Source organism: Giraffa tippelskirchi, chromosome 9, assembly GCF_054371585.1.
Source record: "Giraffa tippelskirchi isolate mGirTip1 chromosome 9, T2T-mGirTip1v1.2.pri, whole genome shotgun sequence".
Classification (NCBI taxonomy): Eukaryota; Metazoa; Chordata; class Mammalia; order Artiodactyla; family Giraffidae; genus Giraffa; species Giraffa tippelskirchi.
Genome location: NC_137283.1, coordinates 159,886,447 through 159,911,680, shown reverse-complemented (window position 1 = coordinate 159,911,680; position 25,234 = coordinate 159,886,447). Strand labels below are relative to the sequence as shown.

Genomic DNA, 25,234 nt, shown 5'->3' with positions numbered 1-25,234 from the left:
CAGGCGAGGCGGCTCTGTGCAGCTGAGGAAGACTGGAGATGGGGCACAGCATCTCTCATCTCTCGTGGCCACTAGCGTTCCTTGCAGGGGCCTGGGCCCCACATCTCCACGTTCACCACTGGAGCTTTACATGTCTGGACTTCTGTCAGGTGAGGTCCTATTTTGAGAATGAGGTTTTAAAGGTTAATTGAGAAGGATGGTGATTTGGAAGAATCCCCAAGGGAGATGGGAGAGGGTGCTGGCCAAAAGCAAGTCATAGGAAGAAGTTGCACCACGGGCTTGACAGTGAGTGGACCCTGAACTGTAGCAGCACCATTCTCAACAAGGATGTGGCTTCAGGAAGATGGTGTGAATCTCTGTTGGAAGATATTCTAGCCCCTTTTTGCTATACCAGCTGTGATTGGCAAAACTAGAACAGAAGAAGGAAAAACAGGTGGTAGTGTTTACCCAGAACTGGATGTAGTGAGTGAGTGAAAGTCACTCAGTCATGTCCAACTCTTAGCGACCCCATGGACCATACAGTCCATGGAATTCTCCAGGCCAGAATACTGGAGTGGGAAGCCTTTCCCTTCTCCAGGGGCTCTTCCCAACCCAGGGATAGAACCCAGGTCTCCTGCATTGCAGATGGAGTCTTTACCAGCTGAGCCACAAGGGAAGCCCAGAACTAGATATACGATATTGGCAAAGAAGGTACAGTAAAAGTACAAAGGAGTCATGACATCCAAGCATCACTGACATCTTCCCATGTGGGGTCCAGGCTGGGGAGAGAGGTTAGAGGTTAGATAAAGTCCACTTAACTGATAAGCAAAGCACACAGAGGGCTGGAGGTCAGAGCTGAGGCCTCCATGGTGAAAAGAGAGGAGGGGTGGATAGGAGCCCCTCCTAAGTGTCACGGTCACCAAGCTAGACTGGCAGTGACTGCTTGAATGACTCATTCATGGGACAGCTGCTGTTGAACAGTTCATCCAACCAGGCAGTGTTTTAGGCACAGCTGATACAGCGGTGACGAAAAAGCAATGGTCCTGCACTTGTCACCTTTGCCTTTCAGCAGCAGGATACAGAAAATAAAGTGCTGTATCAGAAAAGTAGTTTAGAAGGTGATGAGAGCTATGGAGCAAATGCAGCAGTAACGGAGGATCAGGGGGGTGAAGATAGGCTGCAGTTTCACCCAGGGTGGTCCTGAAAAGCCTCACCGAGAATGCGGCATTTGAGCAAGGACTTGAAGGAATCAGGGACCGCTCCATGCAGATATCAGGATCAAGAGCTTTCTGGACAGAGGGAGCAGCAAATCCAGAACCCTGCAGACAGCAGCCTGTCTGGGGTGGTCAGAACTGAGAGCAGGCCGGCGGAACCCACGGCGGGAGAGGGATATGGAGCTACACAACAGGCCAGGCAGCCAAGGGCCCTACATAGGCCACTGAGGACCTTGGCCTTGACTCTTGGTGAGATGGAAAACCTGTGGCAGATGCCATGATATCCGATGTACATCTTTCAACAGAGGCCTCTTAACTGTTATCTCAAGAAGAGACTGAATGACAGGGACATGAAGGCAGCTGATGGCTGCACACTCTTAAGACATAATGTGGTCCAGGTAGACAGTGGTGCCTTCCAAAGGTGGTCCACTGTCGTGTGTGTGGACCCTGTGTGAAGTGCTTGGAAGAATTCAGATTACGCCGTTGACGCCTGTCCTCGCGTGCTCATCTGCTCTCCTTGGCCCCTACACCCCTCCACAAACTGCCCCCTTTCTCCCTGCACTGCTGCTTTCCACGTGCAGGGTTTGCATTTCTCGTTTCAAACCGCGTTGTCACCCTGGCTTTGTATCTGTCCATTTCCTGCACTGACGTTCCCGTGATGAGCACAGTGACAGGTGCCCTTCCGTGGTCGTAAACACCTTGACCCCTTACAACCCTTCTCTTCTAACTCGATGCCATGTCTGTCCTTGTTTATCATATTTTGTTGCATCGACCAGGTGTTTCAGGTAATTAGCTAGTCGTCGGTTCAAGATGTTTACATTTGAGCTATCACTGACATCAATCCTTTTAGTTACATCTTAGGAGAAAGTTAGCATACAAATTCTGAAGGTAGGGTTAATTTTAAATTCTGTTTCTTATTTTACCTGCCATTAAAATAAGTCAAATCAGTTTTTCTCAAGTTGGAGGGATGCGAAGGACCACTTGTAAAGGAAAAAAGAATCCTCTAAAACTTTGAAGCCTGAATGAAACTATTTTTAATGATATTTCTTAACTATGTCTAGGTATAAATTTAAATAGAAACTTTTTACGCTATACAGCTAGAAGACCCAAATGAAAATGTATAAATTAAATATAAATGAAAGCACAAAACCAAAAGTATTCAAATTAACTCTGAATTTCATATGGAAGGCACTGTCGTCTTACCAAACTAAGTCGGTCCTTAGAGTGCAGACAGGGCCCTGAGTGCCTACGACCCGGTGCTTGGCAAACCTCGATTCTGTCACCCCTCTGCCTAGGTGACATGCTGGGTGACTCCTCCCCTCATATACTTAGCACCAAACCACATGACCCTCGCTTGTTGGGAATTTGTCCTCAGAATTCTTTCCACCTCTGTTCTCTCTTCATTAGTTTCACAAAACAAAAATATGACCCCTTGTTCCCAAGAACTGACTGGAGGCTGAATTTCTTCAATGGTTTTTGGTTGAATAGCAGCCAACCAAATGACCCAGAATAGACTTTTACTAATTGCTTAGATCAGAATAGCAACTCTGAAATGACCAACTTCTAAAAAGGAACTCAGGCTATAACTTCATGGCCTCCAGTAGGAGAAGCTCAAGGGTTTCTTCCAGCGTCAGGGTCTAGCGTTCCTTCCTTGTAGGTAGGATGTGCCTATGACAATTAATTGACTAGATTTTCCACCGAAATATCCACCTTGGGGTTTCCATTTATTTTTCTTGCCTGCTGTCAGGTGATGACATCACTTGTTTACATTTTGTTCATTTAAAAAAAATTATTACCTTAGTGAACATTTATGAACCACTTTCTCAAGAGTGTGAAATGCAATAAAGTCAAAGACGAATATATATTGAATACAGTAACAACGACTTAAATCTCTGTTCCAGCATTTCATATGACCACAGTTTCAGAATTGGAACTAACTCAAGTCAAATTCATCTCTAAAATATTCTGCATAAATAGTTATTTAGCCTCTGTCTGAAAACCTCCAGTTAACGGCGGGTAAGGAAATATATTCCATTTTAAATTAGAAATGTATTCATAGTGAACCCAAGCATACCTGCTGTCATTTAATCTATTTGCTCTAATCCTGCCTTCTAGAATAACACACACGTCTAGCCCCTCTGGTGGAGGATAACTCCTTCACCCCCTGCAGACAGCGCCTCCCCGGCAGCCCACCCTCCCCAGGCCAGGGTCCTCAGTACCTCTCACCTTCTCACATCACGACTCCGAGAGAGCTCAGCCTCAGCTGCTGCTTAGGTGCATTTACACAGAACCCATTTTCCTTAATAGAAAAGTCAACATATCATGTCATCCATAGATCTGATCCCAAAGAAATAGGTTTTTATATCAATTCTGTTTCCAGAGTTTATATTACTAATGATGGCAAATTAATACTGTGGAATAATTCTATTTAAAAGACAGAGACAGGATACATTTTTTAACTGGCGTGCCCTGACATAGATAGACAGACATATATACTCATGTACATATATGTGTATATATATGGATATGCTTTATTTGGGCTTCCCAAGTGGTGCAGTGGTAAAGACTTCACCTGCCAATGCAGGAGATGCAACAGACCCGGGTTCGATCCCTGGATCAGGAAGACCCCCTAGAGGAGGAAATGGCAACCCACTCCAGTATTCTTGCCTGGAGAATCCCATGGACGGAGGAGCCTGGTGGGCTACAGTCCGTGGGGTCACAAAGAGTCAGACACGACTGAGCAACTGAACACACAACACACATGATTTATTCACTTATTTTTTTTTTTTTTACAACTGAAGAAAGAAACTCTGAATCAAGCTTGAGTAGGCTCTCACTGACTGAGCAGAACTAGAAGGTGGTGGGCACAGGACTCCATTATAGACCCTTTCCAAACTGAAAAGCAGCATCTTTAGGGTCTTGACAAAACCTCCTGGAAGAACCAGGCACGGTTCTAAACTCTAGCCCCATCCCATGAAGACAGGGCGTCCGGCTGCCCCATCTTCATCCTTCACTCTCAGCGTGCAGAAGCTGCGCCTGGAGGTGGTAAATAAGTGAAATGAACCAACACCTGCCAACTCGCCCTGTCTGGCCCCACGAAACCCTGGCTCTGTATTAGTGATAAGTGACATGCTAGGCAGACATGACATGGTGTCCTCAGGCCCCACAACATCCAGATCACAATTGGGGGAGGAGAAAAAGCTGGTGAGGGTCACGTGCAGCTCCTTCCTACAGAGTCACAGTGGGGGGCTGGCAGCAGCCGGAGCACCCTGGGGGGGGGTGTCTGGTCGTTGGTTAGACCATGTTTTCTGGGTAAGTGAGCATTTGTGTCCTCAACAGCGATACTGGTCAGCCGTAGTCGTGACTGCACTGAGAACACATTACTGCACTGAATGGGAATAACTCATCAGTGATTAATTCTTCTTCTTCCCAACAGCTGGCTGTCCCAACTCCTTGATTAAAGAGCTCCATCACTTCAGGATTCTTGGAGAAGAGCAGGTGAGTCGGCCTCTCACAGGCTGCTCCGAGCATCGTGGAAGATAGACAGTAATGAGACTATGCAGGCTCTCTCCTGGGAGGCGGGGGGTGTCTCCTGACCCCCCCATGCCTGAAATGGGGAAGGGAGCCACGCAGGCACTGTGTGTGGGAACCCACTTTCCCTCTCTTATCCATCAGACCCGACAGGTTATTAATTGGTACATCTGCTACCTGCCAGAGCATTTCATCTCAGGATGCGGCAGTGAGCAGGTATGGCGTGGTGGCCGATAAGCAAACAAATAAGTGCCAAGAAGAATTATGCCTAAGGGATCGATCGTCACAGACAGGCCGGGTTTGATGTCTGTGGGGGCTGTGCAAGCTTTTTTTTGCCAGAATTTTCTATTTTGTGTGTTATCTGTACTTCTCTGCCACTGCATTCTCAATGGATGTGAACATGTGACTGATATACAATGGCTGGCCCATTTAAAGTTGATTATTTAAATGCTGTGTTGTGCTCAGTGAGATATGTCAGATTCTAAACAGATGTGCTAATAATTCAGAGTGCTACATATTACCTATGTATATGTACACACATGCACATTTTTGACCACTTAGAAATAAATCTCAATCCTTATATGGAATTACAGGCTCCATATTATTAGGTTAAATCTGATGTCAAGTTATCCTTGAAATACTTATGCCAGGACTTCCCTGGCAGTCCAGTGGTTAAGATTCCACACTTTCAATGCAGGGACACAGGTTCGATCCCGAACCAGAGAACTAAGATCCCACATGCCGCCCAGTGAGGCCAAAAACTAAAATCAAATTTTTAAAAAATAAATACTTAAGCCATATAGTTTATGGGCTTCTCAGGTGGCTCAGTGGTAATGAATCCTCCTGCTGATCAAGAGACATGAGTTCGATCCCTGGGTTGGAAAGATCCCCTGGAGAAGGAAATGGCTACCCACTCCAGTATTCTTGCCTGGAGAATCCCATGGACAGAGGAGCCTGGCGGGTCACATACCGTCCATGGGGTCGCAGAAGAGTTGGACACGACTCAGCAACTAAACAACAACAAATGCCATATAGTTTACAGCATGGTGGTTGACCTATTTTATACTATCTTATTGATTTTTACTCCCAAAGGCAGTCTGTGCCCACTCTGACCAGAGAACATGTAGTTAGAACTGTAGTAGGTCAGTTTTTTTAACAGGTTTTTGGTTTGTGTGTTTTTGTTCTGTGTGTATGTCAGAAAGTGGAACTTTCCATCTCCAATATGAGATTTCAAAAAGGGGATTAACGAGGGGAGGAAGAAAAGCCGGAATCATTTCCAACTCCTTGAATTAGCAGGTTACAATATGCCTCGTTCATGTTTTCAGACTGTAAATTTGCAGAATAACAAACAGGGATGTTTATTCAAATACAAACCAAATCAATGATATTACACTTCCAAGAGCTGATAACAGACCCCAAAATACCTACTTATGAAAACACCTTTACCTCACAGCTATTTTCCTGTGAAAGCTGTGAGATTTCTTATAGCAAAAATCACTGATTGTTACCCTGAGATTTCTGCTCAGATAATAGAACCTTCTCTTCTAACTTGTACCAATATTTGCAGATTGTTTCCATATTTGCTTTAGAATCATCGGGTGATTAGTAGGGAAAGAAGCCAACTATAATCATCTCCTTAGATCTACATAAAATTCAAGCCATTTTGCATTTTCCCAGGCATTTAATCAAGCCATAATCAAGGTCACTATTTCTCTGATCAGTTGTGCTAATGGCCACATACTGCATCACAGCAATACTGACCTTTACCTCCTAAGAAAACCACAAGTCCTTTCTTCCCTCTTTCCTTTCATTCGCTGGATACTTAAAAAGCAGAAGGCAATGGCACCCCACTCCAGTACTCTTGCCTGGAAAATCCCATGGACGGAGGAGCCTGGTGGGCTGCAGTCCATGGGGTCACTAAGAGTCGGACACGACTGAGCGACTTCACTTTCACTTTTCCCTTTCATGCACTGGAGAAGGAAATGGCAACCCACTCAAGTATTCTTGCCTGGAGAATCCCAGGGACGGCAGAGCCTTGTGGGCTGCCGTCTATAGGGTCGCACAGAGTCGGACATGACTGAAGCGACTTAGCAGCAGCAGCAGCAGCAGCATATGCTGTGTATGATTCTTACAGGGCTAGAGAAGTGGAAAAAGAGCCCTCTCACGCTTACCTTCTAGTTGGGGAAAGCCATCATGTTATATACACATAAATGTGTTCAGTATATAATATGGTAACAGAGCTTCCATGTCTCTATGGCACAGTTAGCACGTTCAGCTACTCACCAAAAGGTTGGTGGTTCAAACCCACCCAGGGACATCACCTTTTGGTTGGGCTTCCCTGGTGGCTCAGATGGTGAAGAATGTGCCTGCAATGCAGAAGACCCAGGTTCAATCCCTGGGTCAGAAAGATCCCCTGAAGAAGGAAATGCCTACCCACTCCAGTATTCTTGCCTGGAAAATCCCATGGGCAGAGGAGTCTGGCGAGCTACAGTCCATGGGGTTGCAAAGAGTCAGACAGGACTGAGCGACTAACACTTTCATATAATATGTTAGACGGCTATCATTGCCATGGAGAAAAAAATAAAAACAAAAAGAAGAACAATGTATGCTGGGAGGAGCTGAGATTTTACACAAGGTGCTCAAGAAAGGTCTCACTGAGGCAGGTGCTATGCACATGAAGACTTGAAAGATATGAAGGAAAGCGTCATGGTGAGGTCTGGGAAGAGATCCCTGGTAGAGAGTAAAGTGAGCACAGGATTTCTGAAGTGACCATATTTAAGGCTTATTTTATGTAAAAAGTGTTTTAACATATGAAATATAAGGTGTAGTCAGAATAAAGTGGGAAGGAATCCAGGAACATGTAAACTGGGAGCCAAAGGAACACAGTGTATCTAGGAGGAAGACTGATTATCCGTGCCATGCACTTATCAGGCAGGTCAAGGATGGGAAGTGAGCCCTGGAATTTGGAACTTGGAGGTCACTGTGACCTTGACCAGTGGACTGGTGATGGTGAAAGTCTGCCTGGATTGGTTTCAGTGGAAAAGGGAGAAGAATGGGGAGAGGGAATATAGATACTTTTTTTTTTTTTTTTTTTTTAAGGAATTTAGCTATCCATGAAAACAAAGATATGAGATAGCTGGAGTTAGGGAATGTGGCATCAAAAATTTTTTCTTTTTTATAGGCAAAAAAATACCATGTTTATGTGCTGATGGGAATGACTGCAAGGCAGCAGGGAGATAAGGCAGAGGAAAGAGGAGCACGTCAGGAGCAACGTCCATCCTTGATTCGACAGCTAGCAAGAGTGTAGATTGGGCCAGAGACAAAAGTGGGGATGGCTCGACCTTGTGGCAGCAGGGAAGGCCGGATACACGGGAAGGATTTTGCTGGTTGTTTCACAGGAAACAGAGTCATCACTTGAGAGTTAAGTGAGGGAAGAGTTTTACAGAGAGTGGAAAGGATGGTGAAAGTGTCATTTAGGAGGGTAGGGAGTGAATAAGTATAGAAAATGAATGAATTTTGAGTGAGATAAACCAACCTGGGTTTTTTTCTGTCACGCTGATCGATGTGGGCACAGACGCAGAAAAGGCAGAGGGTCGGGTTTAACCAGCCACCTAAGTGAAACAAAAGCAAGAGAGACAGCGGAGATCAGGGCAGACATACGGGTGTGAGTGTAGTTACTGAGCCTGGGATTTCAGGGGGGTGAGGAGAGACGGGGGAAGAAAAAGGGGTGGGGAAAAGCGATAGGGTCCATCAGCTACGGTCCCGGTGGGTTCAAGGAGTCTTTGGGTTCGGGGTTTTGTGGAGGTGGTGTGAAGACTGGCAGTGACCAGGTCGGGAGGCAGAGGGCCCAAGGGTGGCCGAGTTAAGGGAGCGGACAAGATGACCAGAGAAGTTGAGGGCACGGACTGAAAAAGCCAGGGTCTTGGAAAGGATGGCCCTCCAGAATTATCATCAGGGCGGACTTGGAGGGAGTGCTGGTGAGTCAAGAACTGGGGCTTCTAGAAATGGGTCAGGGAAGGGAGAGAGAGATGGAGGGAGCTGGGGGTATCCGACTGTAAAAGAGAAACGACAGAACCCGATGGTTTGAAAATCACAGCTGGGGGGGTTCCAGAAGGAGAAGGGAAAGCTGTTGTGTTTGAGGATGTTGAAAATCCATGCAGTGACGCAAAAGGGAGTGGTGGAGAAAACTTGTGAGGGGCGGAAGGGGAAGTAAAGTGGAAGGAAGCGGAAATCGTGTCCTGGGCCGGAAGCCGAGGTCAGTGAGGGAAGGCCGTGAGAAGAACAGTGAGAGAAGAGGTAGGTTGGGTTACAGGGCAGATACTGCTGACCCACTCTGAGTTCCCCCGGGTCGGGGGTGGGAGTGAGGGCAGCTGAGGGACGAAGGAGGGAAGAGGGATGGACAGAGCCTTGTGTGGGGTCGGAGATCAGACGGGAGAACTGACAAGGGAGCCAGGAATCTCTTTGGTGACTGATATAAGCAGGTCACTGCAGTCGGGGATACTTCTAAACTGATGACACATGGACAAGACCTAGTGGCCTCAGGGCAGACGGTGGCATGAGGTCTGCCAAGCAGCAGAGAGTTCCAGCTACACCACCACCCCTGCCTGTGGGGGTGGGCGGCCCCACCCAGGAGCTGCTTAAACCTCCAGCCTCTCTCTGGGTGCTTGAGGCAACTTACAGGACGAAATGAAATTTTTACATTGCGTGTTACAAGTTCCCTTGGACAGATCATTTTAGTGTCTAACTTGGCTTTTCGGTTTGTAGAAAAAGGAAGAGTAATGCTCAGTCATCTCTTAGAATTTTTGTAAATAAATGGCGAAGTAAGTTGCTGATATTAAGTGCTACACTAAAATATTTCTGATTTAAGTACTATTTACAGTCCCTCAACAGACTGAACTAGCAGCATCAAAGTAGACACTAAAATCAGAGCAACAAGGAACTACAGTCAATATCCTATTAAAAAGAAAGCATAATGGAAAAGGAAAAATTAAAAAATAATCAGTGTAATGTTCACTTAAAAGTTGATAAAACTGAGTTGATAAAACCTGTACAGATACTGGTTAATTACTGAATTCATTACTGGATGGTAGAGATGCTCACCAGCTATCTAATATCTTTGTATGTGGTTCCTTTTCAATTCCATTCAGTAAGCACTTGATTTTTGAGATCTGAATTAAAAATAAATCATTAAACACTGTAAATCATTACCCTCCTAAAGTAAAAATACAATCAAAACACCTTGGAATTTAACACAATGCATGTACTTTAGCTTCTTGGTCCTGTCTCTGATTTGTGTTTACAATTTACATTCATAAAGCCCCTTCCAGCCCCCCACCCTCACCCACCATGTCCAAACTACTTAGCAAGATATTATACTGTACATAAGCAGAGTGACTCCAAAGTTCTAGATGGGCACTAAAGAAAACAGAGAGTGAAAAAGTGAAAGTGTGAGTCACTCTGTCGTGTCTGACTCTTTACGACCCCATGGACCGTAGCCCACCAGGCTCCTCTGTCCATGGAATTCTCCAGGCAAGAATATTGGAGTGGGTGGCCATTTCCTTCTCCAGGGGATCTTCCCAACCCAGGGACTGAACCCGGGTCTCCTGCACTGCAGGCAAGTTCTTCACCATCTCAGCCACCAGGGAAGCCCAAAGAAAACAGCTATGATATCTATAAGTTCAGAGGGTTTGGAGAGTCTTCAGAAGCACTGCCCTTCAGATGTACTTCCACTCTTATCAGATACATCCTCTTTGAGTTTAATCGCCAGAATCTTAAGGAAACAACCTTCACCTATTCAACAAACATTTTTAATACTTTTTTTTTTTTTTACTATTATTGTGCTTGTTGTTACGCAATCGATCAGTCGTGTCCAACTCTTTTGTGACTCCATGGATTATTGTGCTAGTGTTGTATAAAATGATAAACAAGGAAGTCACAGGTACAAATCATGATAAAAACTAAGATGTAACCTACTTTAGAAAAGGAGTCAGGACCTCTGAAATATGAAAGTTGAGAGAACACCCATGGAGTGAGCTAGGATCACTGGGCTAGGGAGAAGAGCCTTCCAAGCAAAGGAAAGCACATGTTCAGTGGCCCCAGAGGAGCTGGAGAGCCTCCTTTCTTCAAGCCACTAAATAAAGTCAATGTGACTGGACAATAATGAGCAAGAGGGACAGTGATGAAAGATAAAAACTATCCAAACCATGTGAGCCATGGTTAAGAGTTTGGATTTTATTCTAAACTCAACAGGGAATCCTTGAAAGTTTAAGCAGTGGATGGACATATCCAAATCATGTTCTAAGAAAGTCAGTCTTGTTGCAATATGGACATGGTCCAGATGAGGATTGGCAGAAGTGAATACTGAGAGGTAGAATTAAAGGTCATGGTGACTGATTAGCTGTGATTCAGGGAGATGAAGGAATCCTACAGTAATATTCACTGAGGTGGGTTTGATGGTAGTAGGTAAGGATGAAAGCGTGGAATCAGGGTTCAATTCAGAATGTGTTTGATGTGCCTGAAGCATTGAGAAGGAGATAAGTGGTGATTTGGATGTGTGCATTGGAGCTCAGAGAAGGAGGTCAGGGGTCAGAGACAGGTAAATTTGGAGTTGTTAGCATGTAGGTGGTATTTTACATCCATGACAGTTGCCAAAAGGAGGTAAGAGAGGAGGGACCACGGTTGAACCCTAAAGAGCACAAATGTTTGGAAATGGTAAAAGAGTAGCAACCAGCAAAAGAAACCATAAAGGAGCCTCAAGTAAAGTAGAAGAAAATACAGAGATGTGCCATGTTGATGGAGCCAAGAAAGGAAGTGTTCCCCAGAGGAAGATTTATGTTAATGCTAATGAGAAGCTAAATGAGAGGAAGTCAGTGTGTTGTCCTTTGCACATGGCAACATGGAGATCACGAGTCAGTGTAATGACCAGTTTTGGTGGAGAGTTGGAGACAAGAGCCATATATTTATGGGATTAAGAGTGCACCGAAGGGAATCAACTTCTTGTAGAATTTTTGTTATGAAAAGGAAAAAAGAACTGCAGAAACAGCAGGAGCGTTCTTTAAAGACTGAAGAGGCTAGAGCTTGTTTTATGCTCATTGAAATGATCCAGCAGAGATGGATTGCTTGGTAACGCAAGAGCTAGATGAGCTAGCTGAAGAAAGGAAGTACTTTAGAAGATGATAAGTGTTTGGATACATGGCACAGAGAGAGGAATTGACCCTTAACGGGGAAAAAGCCACTTTCTTTGTTGTAAGACGACAGAAAGTCACAGGTAAGTGAGGGGGAAGGAGTGTTTGCTGTTGTAGTGGAAGAGGGGGCAGGGAGGAGTTGGTGTCTGATGGCTCCATGAAAACAGACACATTTTTTGCTGCTGCATCTTTTCCACGTAGAGTGTTTGACACACAGAAGATGCTTAGTAAATATCTGCCCAGTAAATGAATACCTCATTCATAACTTCTGTCTTCTTAGTGAAATATGAAGTAAATTGTCCGGGGAGGAAATAGGCAGGCGGTAGGGGGCGGAATGTGAGCAGTTTGGAAAGAAAGAAGAGAAAACATGCTACTAGAGAATCCTAATACAGTCACGAGGAAGCTGAAAATGCTTATTTGACATTTGTGATGAGTAATTTAAGAGACAACAAACAGTGGCCAGGGAGAAAGTATCAGGTCAGCTCATGAGAAGTCGCAATGATGCTAAAGAATTTAAGCAGTGTCCAAACTTCAGTAAGAATATCAGGAAAGATAGGAGATGATGGTTGGAAAGAGACACATTTGGAATTTAGGTTTCAGAGGTGGTGCAAGTTCTCAGGATGAAAAGGCCCAGAAAGGGATTGGAATGGTAGAAGAATTTTTTTGAAAGCTCCCCAGAAATGAGAAGGTAAAGGAACTGAAAGAATAGGTTGATGGATGGATGGTTTGATCCCCAGAAAGATGACAAGAATAAGGACAGAGGTGAAAATCATGAGCTAGGAGCTAAAGTCTCCCAAGAATGAGGGACTTCTCCACCTATGACCACTACAGGCAGTGGTGGTGGGGAGAAGGTAAGGATGTGTAGTCAGACGGCATAACTTTCAAAGGAGCAACGGGGTGGCGTTTTACAAGAGAGAAGAGTCCAACAGTTTAGGAACATCACTGAAGAACCAGGAGACAACCAGCTCCTCCTCTGGCTTTCAGGTGTGTACACCTGAAATAAAAAGCAGCCTTCATTTTAGAGGCTTGCAAGGAGATGGGCCAGTTTCAGCTAAATCAGGAAGGAGAGAGAAATATTTGAAAAGGCTGATTATATAAGAGAGCTTGTTCATTGTGGAGCAGGAATTCCAGGGGGCACAGAGAAAGGATTTAGGAGAGAAGGGAGGCTCACAGTAGAGGCTATCGAGACCTTTATGGCAATGAGAATAGTGGGGGATGCCTAAGTCTCAGAAGTCAGCTACGATGTGAGGCATGATGGGAGGCATGATGATGGCCTTTGCAGGGAAGGGGGTGCACAGCCAGACCACCTGGCTCTCATTATCTCATGTGGGTGTTGTTACCGCAAGGGTGTCCCTTGGGCACTAAATAAGCTTACTTAGCCTTCACTCCAAAAAAGCTTCCTTGGTATCATAGACTTGTTGACATCAAGGAAAGATAAGTTATAAGTTTAATGCCATCTAACACAGTCCAGAAAATCATGTGTTAAATCATGTGAGTCATGGAAGTTCTAATCAGTTCATTAAACATGCAGTGGGAACTAACCCATTGCACTGCCTCAAACCAAAGCTTTACACAAAACTTCCAGATACAATGAAATGTCACTCTTCCCCTCCTCGTGGCCTCAGATTCACCTTGAAACCAACGTAGTTGCCTTCAGACTAGAGAGGGGAGAGATGTGAAAATCCTGTTTTAGAGAAAAGCAAAGCCCAGGAAGAGATGGGCAGGGGAGATGGTGCAGGTGGTGAGTACTACACCCTCTTGGGGGAGTTCCATTTCTCTGAATTGAGGCTCTCATGTTTGGAGACTAACAGCACTGCTCAAAAGCATTTCTCAGGGGCTATAGTAAAGGGTAAAATAATTTGTGCCCACAGACAGCCTTGCCCTCTGATAAGTGCACCATCAGAAGGTGTGCTTAGCAGATCTATTTGCAGAACAGAAGCTTCCAGAAGTCTGTGAAGTCACACCCTCAGTAGGAACTCCTGCAGTGAAAATGGTTTGCAGATATCTGTTTTCACAGCCTCTCCCTTCCCGTGGGGCACTACATGGCCCACGGCTTGGACAAGGGACAAACAAGCCAATAGTTTTGACCTCCTTTCCAGAAGATTCCATGGCTACTAGAAGTTGAGTTACTTTTTGGCATCATGTCATCTGAAACATCTGAAAACGAAAAAAAATTATATATTAAAAAAAAAAAACCTTGTAAATTGCAATCCAGGATGCAGTCTGTTTCTCTAATTATATTTCAGGTGCTGTTTGATCTGTTTTCTCCTTACATTTAGTTTCAACCATCCTAATGATGGTTTTTTTTTCTAGGCAATGAACAAGGTCTAAGCCCTTTCTCTAGCCAATTTACTACATCAGTCGATGATAGATGTCCAGGGATGAAAAGAACATTATTAGCAACAAAACTGAGAAAACAAACAGCAATGTGACAGGCACCCCCACAGAGGCTGTCACCAACTCCCCAGGGCTAACTACCTGCAAATGAAAAAAAATAAGATTAAGATTACTGAGAATGTAAGAAGCATTTTTTTTTTAATTCTAATACATACAGAAAATAGGGTATTCTCTACATAGCATGGGGAAATGGATTAATCATAAATTCATGTTCCTCTATAAAGTTATTTTAGATTTTTTTAACCCAAAGAGGAAGCATATAACCTGCTTTTTTGTGAGTCTCTAAATGATGAAGGAATAGTGAACTGAATTTTTTTTAAAAAAAAAGGAAAAAGGGAGGGAAAGTGGAGGCAGCTTGGTATCAGGAAAGGGTGGCCTTCAAGAGCTGGAGCCCCGAGTTCTAATGAGGGGCGTGGGTTTCCTGCCGGGTGAACTTCAGCGAGGGATTGAATGTCTTTATGACCCAGTGGTCTCACCTGTCACTTCCCAGGATAGACAGAGCGTGGACCGAGTAGGCAAAGTGTCGGTACAGTCCTTGGTGTTTGGGTGTGCAAAGAGAGGCATTCTAGCAGAAAAATTTAGGCCTGTGTTTGTTAGTTGCTCAGTCATGTCTGACTCTTCGCAACCCCATGGACTGCAGCTCACCAGACTCCTCTGTCCATAGGATTTTCCAGGCAAGAATACTGGAGTGGGTTGCCATTTCCTCCCCTAGGGGATCTTCCCGACCCAGGGATCGAACCTGTGTTTCCTGTGTCTCCTACATTGGCAGGAGGATTTTTTTACCGCTGAGCCACCTGGGAAGCCCACAGTCCTCGGCACAGGGTGGTAAATTCAGTGAATGGTATCTCTAGTGGGGATTTCTCGCCTCCAGAGGGGCTAGGAGACAGGGCCAGGGAGGGAGGGATTTCCCAGGTTCTTGTGCCAGGACTTCACAGAGGCCAGAATTCAGCAGGGGAAAAGCTAGACAGCCTGTGTAGAGTTGCTTTTGTAGCTGTACCTGAGTGCCCCCAAAAGGCCACTCTGGGAAATTCCACGGCCGAACAAAAATGACCACCTTTCCTGCTAAGAAGATCTGAAAGACTGCAGCAGCTCCTGGACGGCTGACAAGCTCTGACTCATTTTAACAGAAACATTTGCCAGTTTCCCCCCAGATTTTAGTTTTACCTAGTATCCCTTTTAATTTCTCTCACTTACAAGATTTAGCTTCCCTCTCGCTGTCTTTTCTGAAGAAAGCATGGGAATTAAACTCCGTAAGGAGCCGTCTGTGCCCTCCTACAGAGGACAGGCCTTTTGAGGGGCTGTCCAGTGGTGTGGAGGATTTGAACCCTCCCCGACCTGACCCTTAGGTGACCACCTGCACTCAGCATGGAGCCAGTGGCTGGCAAGAAACAGGAAGCTAACTGGACGATACGGGACTTGAAACTGGGACCCTGGCTTCATCACAGGACATTCTCCTACCCAACCCAACTCTTCCTACAACAGACCACCAAAGTGCAACCTCTGTTTGATTGCACTCTCCCCTGACTCAGTATTTAGATTCTTAAAATAGGAGTTTATTGAAACTTCTATGCATTTTATACTTTAATACTTTAAAATGAATATTTCCTGTTATTAAGAGAATCTTTGAGCATACACATAAAGACTGAATAATTTACTCCCCAAATAGGTAAAATATAAACCATACTGATGAGTTGCGATTTTACCTAGATAGGTCATCTAACAGGATGTATTGTGACTATAGTCTGATGAAATGTAGGAAGAACTTTTTTTTTTCCCCCTTCAGTATGGAATAGTAGAATGAGCATTTGGTGGCTCAGACAGTTAAGAATCTGCCTGTGATGCAGGAGACGCAGGTTTGATCCTTGGGTTGGGAAGATCCCTTAGAGCAGGAAATGGCAACCCACTCTAGCATTCTTGTCTGGAGAATTCCATGGACAGAGGAGCCTGGTGGGCTATAGTCCATGGGGTCGCAAAGAGTCGGACACCACTGAACAACTAACATTTTCACTTTCACATGGAATAGTATACTTTGTTAATATTAAATTTTTTTTAATGTTGGCAAATGTTATTCTGTTAGGTCTAAGTTATGTTAGGTATCTGTCTGTAGATTGTCCACTTTATGAAAGTATATCTAGAAATTTGCAAACTTGTTTGATAGCTTAAATGGCGTAAGTTGACAAATAAGTATTAATATATATATGTACACAAGCACACACAAAGACCCTCACTGTGATTCCAAAGGCAGACAAAGCAGAAGTGATTTTTAAAGAATTTGCTACTTTTGAGCTCACCTGAGAATGGACTCCTTGTCCATACAAAACTAGTTCATGTTACAAATTAATCATATTCATCCAAGTTAGTTCTATTTATAAATGCTATTCAACAGTGATAAGTAAAAAAGCCCTGGGAAATAACACAAGTCGTATCAAAGGGTCAGTACTTGTCCTCTCCACCCTGTGCAGCCCATCTATCAGTTCAGTTCAGTCGCTCAGTCGTGTCCAACTCTTTGCGACTCCATGAATTGCACCACGCCAGGCCTCCCTGTCCATCACCAACTCCCGGAGTTTACCCAAACCTATGTCCATCGAGTCGGTAATGCCATCCAGCCATCTCATCCTCTATCGTCCCCTTCTCCTCCTGCCCCCAATTCTTCCCAGCATCAGGGTCTTTTCCAATGAGACAACTCTTCACATGAGGTGGCCAAAGTACTGGAGTTTCAGCTTCAACATCAGTCCTTCCAATGAACACCCAGGACTGATCTCCTTTAGGATGGACTGGTTGGATCTCCTTGCAGTCCAAGGGACTCTCAAGAGTCTTTTCCAACACCATAGTTCAAAAGCATCAATTCTTTGGCGCTCAGCTTTCTTCACCATCCAACTCTCACATCCATACATGACCACTGGAAAAACCATAGCCTGGACTAGACAGACTTTTGTTGGCAAAGTAATGTCTCTGCTTTTAAATATGCTATCTAGGTTGGCCATAACCTTCCTTCCAAGGAGTAAGCGTCTTTTAATTTCATGGCTGCAATCACCATCAGCAGTGATTTTGGAGCCCCCAAAAATAAAGTCTGACACTGTTTCCACTGTTTCCCCAACTATTTGCCATGAAGTGATGGGACCAGATGCCATGATCTCAGTTTTCGCTTCATCACTATTGTATGTATTTTACACTCAGATGAATACAAATATTCTGCTCTATTTAGTGCTAATTTGTCACCGCTTTGCAATAAGTATACAGTAGGTTTCTTTCCGTGCACTCTCAACTTTGTGCCAGTAAGTGGTTGAAAGGAATCTGTGTAAATGTGGGTCATGCCTTGAAAAGAACTGCACAGTGACTTCCACTAATGACGTACATAGCGCTTCCCAGAGGTGACGCAGGGGTAAAGAATCTGCCTGCGAAGGCAGGAGACCAGGGCTCAATCCCTGGGTCTGGAAGAGCCCTGGAGTAGCAAATGGCAACTGGCTCCAGTGTTCCTGCCTGGAAAATTCCATGGACAGAGTAGCCTGGACGGGCCACATACTATGGGGCAGCAGAATCAGATAAATTGTTTCCTTAGGATATTAAACTTTCTTGAATACTAGAACATTCTTGGTCCAGGTCAAATGTTTTTCTTATAAATTTCACAATGTTGAAAAAAATGCATTCAGTACATGTAGGTAAATTCAATGTAAATGTAGTAAATTCAAACCCTGTGTGTACTTTTTAATCAGAAATTACCAGATATATAAGGTGAAATATTTGTCTTCCTTTGGAAAAGGAATTGTTTGTCCAAATGCTCCTAGAGTGTATCATAAATAGATTTAATGTAATAAAGTTATTCTTATAAAGGCAAACCATTTAATATCACGGGAATCCAAGTCTAGGCTCCAACCAGTAATGCTGAAGAAGCTGAAGTTGAATGGTTCTATGAAGACCTACAAGACCTTCTAGAATTAACACCCAAAAGAGATGTCCTTTTCATTATAGGGGACTGGAATGCAAAGGTAGGAAGTCAAGAAACACCTGGAGTAACAGGCAAATTTGGCCTTGGAGTACAGAATGAAGCAGGGCAAAGGCTAATAGAGTTCTGCCAAGAGAATGCACTGGTCATAGCAAACACCCTCTTCCAACAACACAAGAGAAGACTCTACACATGGACATCACCAGATGGTCAATACTGAAATCAGACTGATTATATTCTTTGCAGCCAAAGATGAAGAAGCTCTATACAATCAGCATAAACAAGACCAGGAGCAGACTGTGGCTCAGATCATGAACTCTTTATTGCCAAATTCAGACTTAAATTGATGAAAGTAAGGAACACCACTAGACCATTCAGGTATGACCTAAATCAAATCCCTAATGATTGTACAGTGGAATTGAGAAATAGATTTAAGGGACTAGATCTGATAGAGTGCCTGATGAACTATGGACGGAGGTTCGTGACATTGTACAGGAGACAGGGAGCAAGACCATCCCCAAGAAAAAGAAATGCAAAAAAGCAAAATGGTTATCTGAGGAGGCCTTACAAATAGCTGTGAAGAGAAGAGACGTGAAAAGCAAAGGAGAAAAGGAAATATATACCCATTTGAATTCAGAGTTCCAAAGAATGGCAAGGAGAGATAAGAAAGCCTTCCTCAGTGATCAGTGCAAAGAAATAGAGGAAAATAATAGAATGGGAAAGACGAGATCTCTTCAAGAAAATTAGAGGTACCAAGGGAACATTTCATGCAAAGATGGGTTCAATAAAGGACAGAAATGATATGGACCTAACAGAAGCAGAAGATATTAAGAAGAAGTAGAAAGAATACACAGAAGAACTGTACAAAAAAGATCTTCACGATCCAGATAATCACGATGGTGTGATCACTCACCTAGAGCCAGACATCCTGGAATGTGAAGTCAAGAGGGCCTTAGGAAGCATCACTATGAACAAAGCTAGTGGAGGTGATGGAATTCCAGTTGAACTATTTCAAATCCTAAAAGATGATGCTGTAAAAGTGTTGCACTCAATATGCCAGCAAATTTGGAAAACTCAGCAGTGGCCACAGGACTGGAAAAGATCAGTTTTCATTCCAATCCCGAAGAAAGGCAATGCCAAAGAATGCTCAAATTACCGCACAATTGCACTCATCTCACATGATAGTAAAGTAGTGCTCAAAATTCCCCAAGCCAGGTTTCAGCGATATGTGAACTGTGAGCTTCCAGATGTTCAAGCTGGTTTTAGAAAAAGCAGACGAACCAGAAATCAAATTGCCAACATCTGCTGGGTTGTCGAAAAAGCAAGAGAGTTCCAGAAAAACATCTATTTCTGCTTTATTGACTATGCCAAAGCCTTGGACTGTGTGGATCACAATAAACTGTGGAAAATTCTGAAAGAGATGGGAATATGTCTCATCATTCACCACTTGATGACATGTCTTCATTTACCCCTTAATAATTGCATAGCTTATGACAGATGGGGAAACAGTGGAAACAGTGTCAGACTTGATTTTTTGGGGCTCCAAAATCACTGCTGATGGTGATTGCAGCCATGAAATTAAAAGACGCTTACTCCTTGGAAGGAAGGTTATGGCCAACCTAGATAGCATATTTAAAAGCAGAGACATTACTTTGTCAACAAAAGTCTGTCTAGTCAAGCCTATGGTTTTTCCAGTGGTCATGTATGGATGTGAGAGTTGGACGGTGAAGAAAGCTGAGCGCCGCAGAATTGATGCTTTTGAACTGTGGTGTTGGAGAAGACTCTTGAGAGTCCCTTGGACTGCAAGGAGATCCAATCAATCCATCCTAAAAGAGATCAATCCTGGGTGTTCATTGGAAGGTCTGATGTTGAAGCTGAAACTCCAATACTTTGGGCACCTCATGCGAAGGGTTGACTCATTGGAAAAGACCCTGATGCTGGGTAGGATTGGTGGCAGGAGGAGAAGGGGACGACAGAGGATGAGATGGTTGGATGGCATCACCGACTCGATGGACATGGGTTTGGGTAGACTCCTGGAGTTGGTGATGGACAGGGAGGCCTGGCGTGCTGCAATTCATGGGGTCGCAAAGAGTCGGACACGACTGAGCGACTGAACTGAATGACATTTTCAGAGAGCCTTACTTTATGCATTCACATATTCTAGTTTGTTCACTGTAAGCAAACTTAGACCAAATGTTTCCCGCTAAATGCATTCTATAGATGAGAACTCTCTTCTAGCTAATGCCATTGTATATAAGTAGTATTAGCGTATCTACAAGGAGACTTAACCAAGCCATCTTCCTCTTTCTGAAGAGGTCAGAAATATGAGAAAATGGATAGTTGCCCTGATGCTGATCCTCTCCTTTTCAGCTCTGTGCGCACCTATGACTTCAAAACCGGTATCTACAACTTACATTTTTCTCCTAAATTCCAAAGCCATCCATTCAGTTAGGCACTCAACATTTTGACATAGCTGTGTCAGAGGTTAACAAACTAAATATGATCACAGCAGAAATAATGATTCCTTTCCTCAACTTTCTAAACACACACACACACACCCCTTTCTCCCATGTCCCCCCACCTCTGTAACAGTCTCCCCCGTGCTCCCTTGTCCTCTCTCCTTGGGGGACAAACATTGTATCCTGCTTGATTCCTCTTCCTCTCACGTCACATATCCAATCCACCTAAAAATATCTGCCATCTCTACCTTCAAAATACATCCAGAGCTCAACCACTGATCCATCGTCACCCCCACAGCTGCCTTCCTGGTTCAAGCCACCACCATCTCTCCATGGATCTCGCTGAAATAACCTCCGACCTGCGTCTCTGCTTCCTGCTTCCATCCTTGTCCCCAAGAGTCTACGCTGAGCATATCGGCCAGATGGCTGTCTTTAAGAGATTAGTCATATTGTGTCATCCACAGCGCCAAAGTCTCCAGTGGTTCCCGTATCTCTCAGAATAAAAGCCAGAATTCTTCTGGCGGTCTTCGGGGATCTATACATCCTGGATCCCCATTAACTCTCTGACTCATCTACTATTATCTGCCCCCCCACACACACCCATTGACTCTACTTCAGACACACTGGCCTCTCTGCAGGACCTCAAACAAACTGAGCACACTGCAGCCCCCTGCACCTTTATCATGCTCAGTATTCAGCCTGGAAACTCGTTTCCCCCAGGTGGCACCTGGCTTGCTTTTCTAATCTCCTTCAGATGTTGGCTTAAAGGAACCTTCTTTATAAGGGATTCCCTATTCCCTGATCACCTCTCTAAAAGTGTAATTCACATCTTCCCCCGAATCTGTCTCTGTTTTTTTATTCTCCTCCCCACTTATCACCATCTGACATGCTAGACAGTTTAACCTTTCTGTATTTACTGTTCTAGACTTTTGGATGACAGTAAAGATGCCCTTTTGTTCAGGGCTGTATCCCAGCAATCACAGGGGTGTCTGGCACATAGTAGGTGCTCAATAAATGTTGCATGCGTTAATTCATAGTGGAGCAGATCCATCTGAGTTTAGAGGAGCATATGATCAAATAATGCAAGGAGAACAGTAACTTAGGGCTGTGATAAGGAGGCTTTGGAAGATGGACTGTGACATTTGAATCTTATTCTGCAGGCTGGAGGAATCGTTAAAGCGAACTGAGCCAAGTAACAGCACAAAGAAATGAAGTCAGGGATAAAAGAAATCATGCTTTGAAAATAAGAATAATGTGAAAGGAAAATTTTGTTCTTGAACATTAGTCTTTCTTCGTCAAAGTGAATATGCCTACTGATATTGTGTGGGCTGCAAACAATTACCAGAGGTGGAATACTGACGCATTTTTTCAATATGGTTTTAAAAACCGACAGATCCCTGAATAGAGGCATGATGACATACTATCTGATGAGATTGAGAGTGATTCCTTATGAGTGTCCATAACTTGAAATATGGATATGGTCCCTAAAATTTGTATGAAAAAGTCTATTAAATGCTGTTGGTAACAGTATTAAATGAGGTAACTGGATAGCATCACTGATTCAATCAATGGACATGCACTTAGGCAAACTCCAGTAAGGGACAGGGAGGCCTGGTGAGCCGCTGTCCACGGGGTCGCAAAGAGTCGGACACAACTTAGTGACTGAACAACAACAACAAAGTAGTCTTCAAAAACTCCGAACTTCGAAAAAACAGATTTTGGGAGGACAAATTTCTAGAAACACAAAGAATAAATGCCTCATCTATCTCTTTCGTCAGTTGGGGCTGGGAGACTTTCTCTAGGTTGGGCCATACCTTATCCACGAACACACACCCCCGCCCCGCCCCTGCAGCTTTTATGGAAGTGGATCGACAAGAGACCGCCCCCCACCCAACCACCAAATATTAGCATTCCGGTGAAACGTGAGTGCCTGTACCTCTTCGTATCTGTGCTGTCTCTTTGAAAAACAAATTTTCTTTTTGCAGTACAACCGGTACCAGCAGTACGGGGCGGAAGAGTGCGTGCTGCAGCTGGGGGGCGTGCTCTGCCCCAGTCCGGGCTGCGGGGCGGGGCTGCTTCCGGAACCGGGCCAGCGGAAGGTCACCTGCGAACCGGCCCACGGCCTGGGCTGCGGGGTGAGTACCAGCCACACACCCCGGGCTGGACTGTGTGTGTGTTTGCTTTGGCAAATTGGCTCGGTTGGTGCTTTATTTCATTTTCCATTTGGACTCAGATACCTTTGACCTGATTTATTTATTTTCATTTTCAATTTGGACTCAGCTATCTTTGACCTGATGTAAAAAAAAAAAAAAAAAAACGATTTTTAAATTCTTAACAGAATCCCATATATAATGAGGGGAGGCAAGATTTTCTGCTTTGATAGCTATCAGTGTTTAAGGTGTGAAATCACTCCGTCAGCCTTTTAAACGTTTCTTCCGGTGCTCAGATAATTCAGACCGAAAATGATTTCTTCAGAGTTAGCATCAAGTCAACAGGAGTGAAGGAGAAAGAAAATTCCACCTCTTAGCATGATTGTCTTAGCGACATTGCTGGCCTAAGTATTTCAAGAAATAAAAATGAAGATTAATATGGAAAACTTGAAATGTTATCGGGCAGTAAAAATCATTTTAAATCGAGATGAGCAAAACTTAATGGGGCCTCTTAGGGAAGCAGAAAAAGAAACGTGGAAAATGTTTGTTCTAAGAGGTCAAACCAATATGACCTAGACGGCTTCTTGAATGGGTCTACGGCTGCGAGCTGACGGTGAAGGGGCGAGGGAAGCTTAACTCAAACGCAAATAGGCTGGCTAAATTATAGGCTGAAATGACAAATGGATAATAATCCTGATATTAAATTTCATGCAGGCCAGAAAAGGAAGAAGTGTATGTGCTTATAAAATGCTATTGAATTGTGATGGAAGAACATTCCTTTTAAAATTGCAACTTCATGAGGAGCTTTGTTGGAAGGAGGAGTATAGATGGATGGCAGAGGCGTATTACCCAGGCCTAATTTGGGGCTGAGCCTCCTGAGTTACCTATGCATAAATTGGCATCTGTCACCCTTAGTAGAGCTCCCCATCGCTCATGCAGTGGGGCTCACCAAGCTCTGGGCTGAGTGATAGAGCGAGTGGAAGTTGAAAAATAATGAGATACCACGATGCCTAAGCAGAAAGAAATACTTCTGGGCTAATGGCGATTTCATTAGGATGAAAACTCACGTCATGTCTGCAAACCTTAGAAATTATGGAAATCAAACCCTGCTTCCCAGCCTTGGTCGTCATCATTTACTGTATAATCTGCACCGGTTGCATGTGGCCTAAGCAAGCTGCCAAATTCTGGGATCAGTTTCTAGCGAATGTTTTCTTTTAGATTGAGTTACAATGGCCATTAACTAATGGCCCAGTTCTATCTGTGCTTCTACCTAATAATTGTTCCTATTGTTCCATTGTCTAAAGCTGGAAGTTCTTTTGGCCCGTCTCCTGCATTCATTGTTCATCTTGAACAGTTTTGAAGGTTTATGTAATTTTAAGATCTGAACATCTTTCTCTTCCCTTTTTTACACAATGTGATATTACAAGTAGCACACATTTGAACTCCAAATTATGGAAAATTACCTTGGAAATGAATTAAATTGCTTTAATATCTTTGGGTTAAGAGAGTTTAGGGGCAAACCTTACCTAAAGGAGAATGGCTATCTTTGGGATGTTTCTTTGGAAGTTCTAGGTAATGTGTTTTATTTTTATTTATTCTGTTTTGTTATGGGGAGGGGGGAATGCTTGTTGGTTTGTATATTACTTATCTGTTGCTACATAACAAATAACCCCAAATTTTAGCCTTTTAATTAAATAAACATCTTTTATCTCACAGTTTCTGAGGGTCAGTAATCCCTAAGTAGCTTAGGTATGTGGTTCTAACTCAAGGTCTCATGAGGTTTGAGTCAAGCTCAGTTGTAGTTAACCCAAGACTTAACTGGGGCTGGAAGACCCACTGCAAAAATGGCTCGACCCATGATTCTTGGCCAAAAATGCGTCAGTTCCTCACTGGCTATTGGCCACAATTCCTCGCTGCATACCCCTTTTCTTAGGCTACTTGTCCCCAGAATGGTAGCTAACTTACCCAGAGCAGATGGTCCAAGAGACAGAGCGAAGACAAAGCCACGGCGACCGGCTCTCCAGGGCTGTGCACCATCACGTCTGCTTTGTTCCTTTGGTCAGCACTGAGGGAAAGTTCCAGCCCACCCGCAAAGAGAAGGAAGCCAGGCTCCATCTTAAAGGAGTGTCAGGGAATTCAGGAACATATTTTGGACCACCACTGTCTGTAATTTGAAGAAGTTGAATAAAGAACAAAGAGAAATGATTTTCTAAAACATCTAACTTGATGCTTTCTTTGCCCTCCCCACCTTTTTTGCCCCAGTCCCCATAAGCTTTTTCAGGCTGATATCAATCCCCATTGCTTTGGCTTTTCAGAAGAGATAAATTGACATCACCATTGCTCTTTTTCTTCAAATCCTCAACTTTCACAAAAGCAT

General features: G+C 43.9%; 1 protein-coding gene across 6 annotated transcripts in view; it reads left to right on the top strand.

The window, feature by feature from the left end:
* Nucleotides 1-25,234, top strand: part of PRKN (parkin RBR E3 ubiquitin protein ligase) — a 1,216,903-nt gene that overhangs the window by 993,752 nt on the left and 197,917 nt on the right. For 4 of the 6 annotated variants that reach the window (XM_081524442.1, XM_081524441.1, XM_081524444.1 and 1 more), the window contains exons 9-10: nt 4,630-4,691; nt 22,693-22,842. In XM_081524442.1, the coding sequence (XP_081380568.1) occupies nt 4,630-4,691; nt 22,693-22,842 (212 nt within the window). Of the gene's footprint in view, nt 1-4,629; nt 4,692-22,692; nt 22,843-23,153; nt 23,285-25,234 lie in introns of those variants that run through there. The other 2 variants (XM_081524446.1, XM_081524445.1) reach the window with 1 other exon arrangement.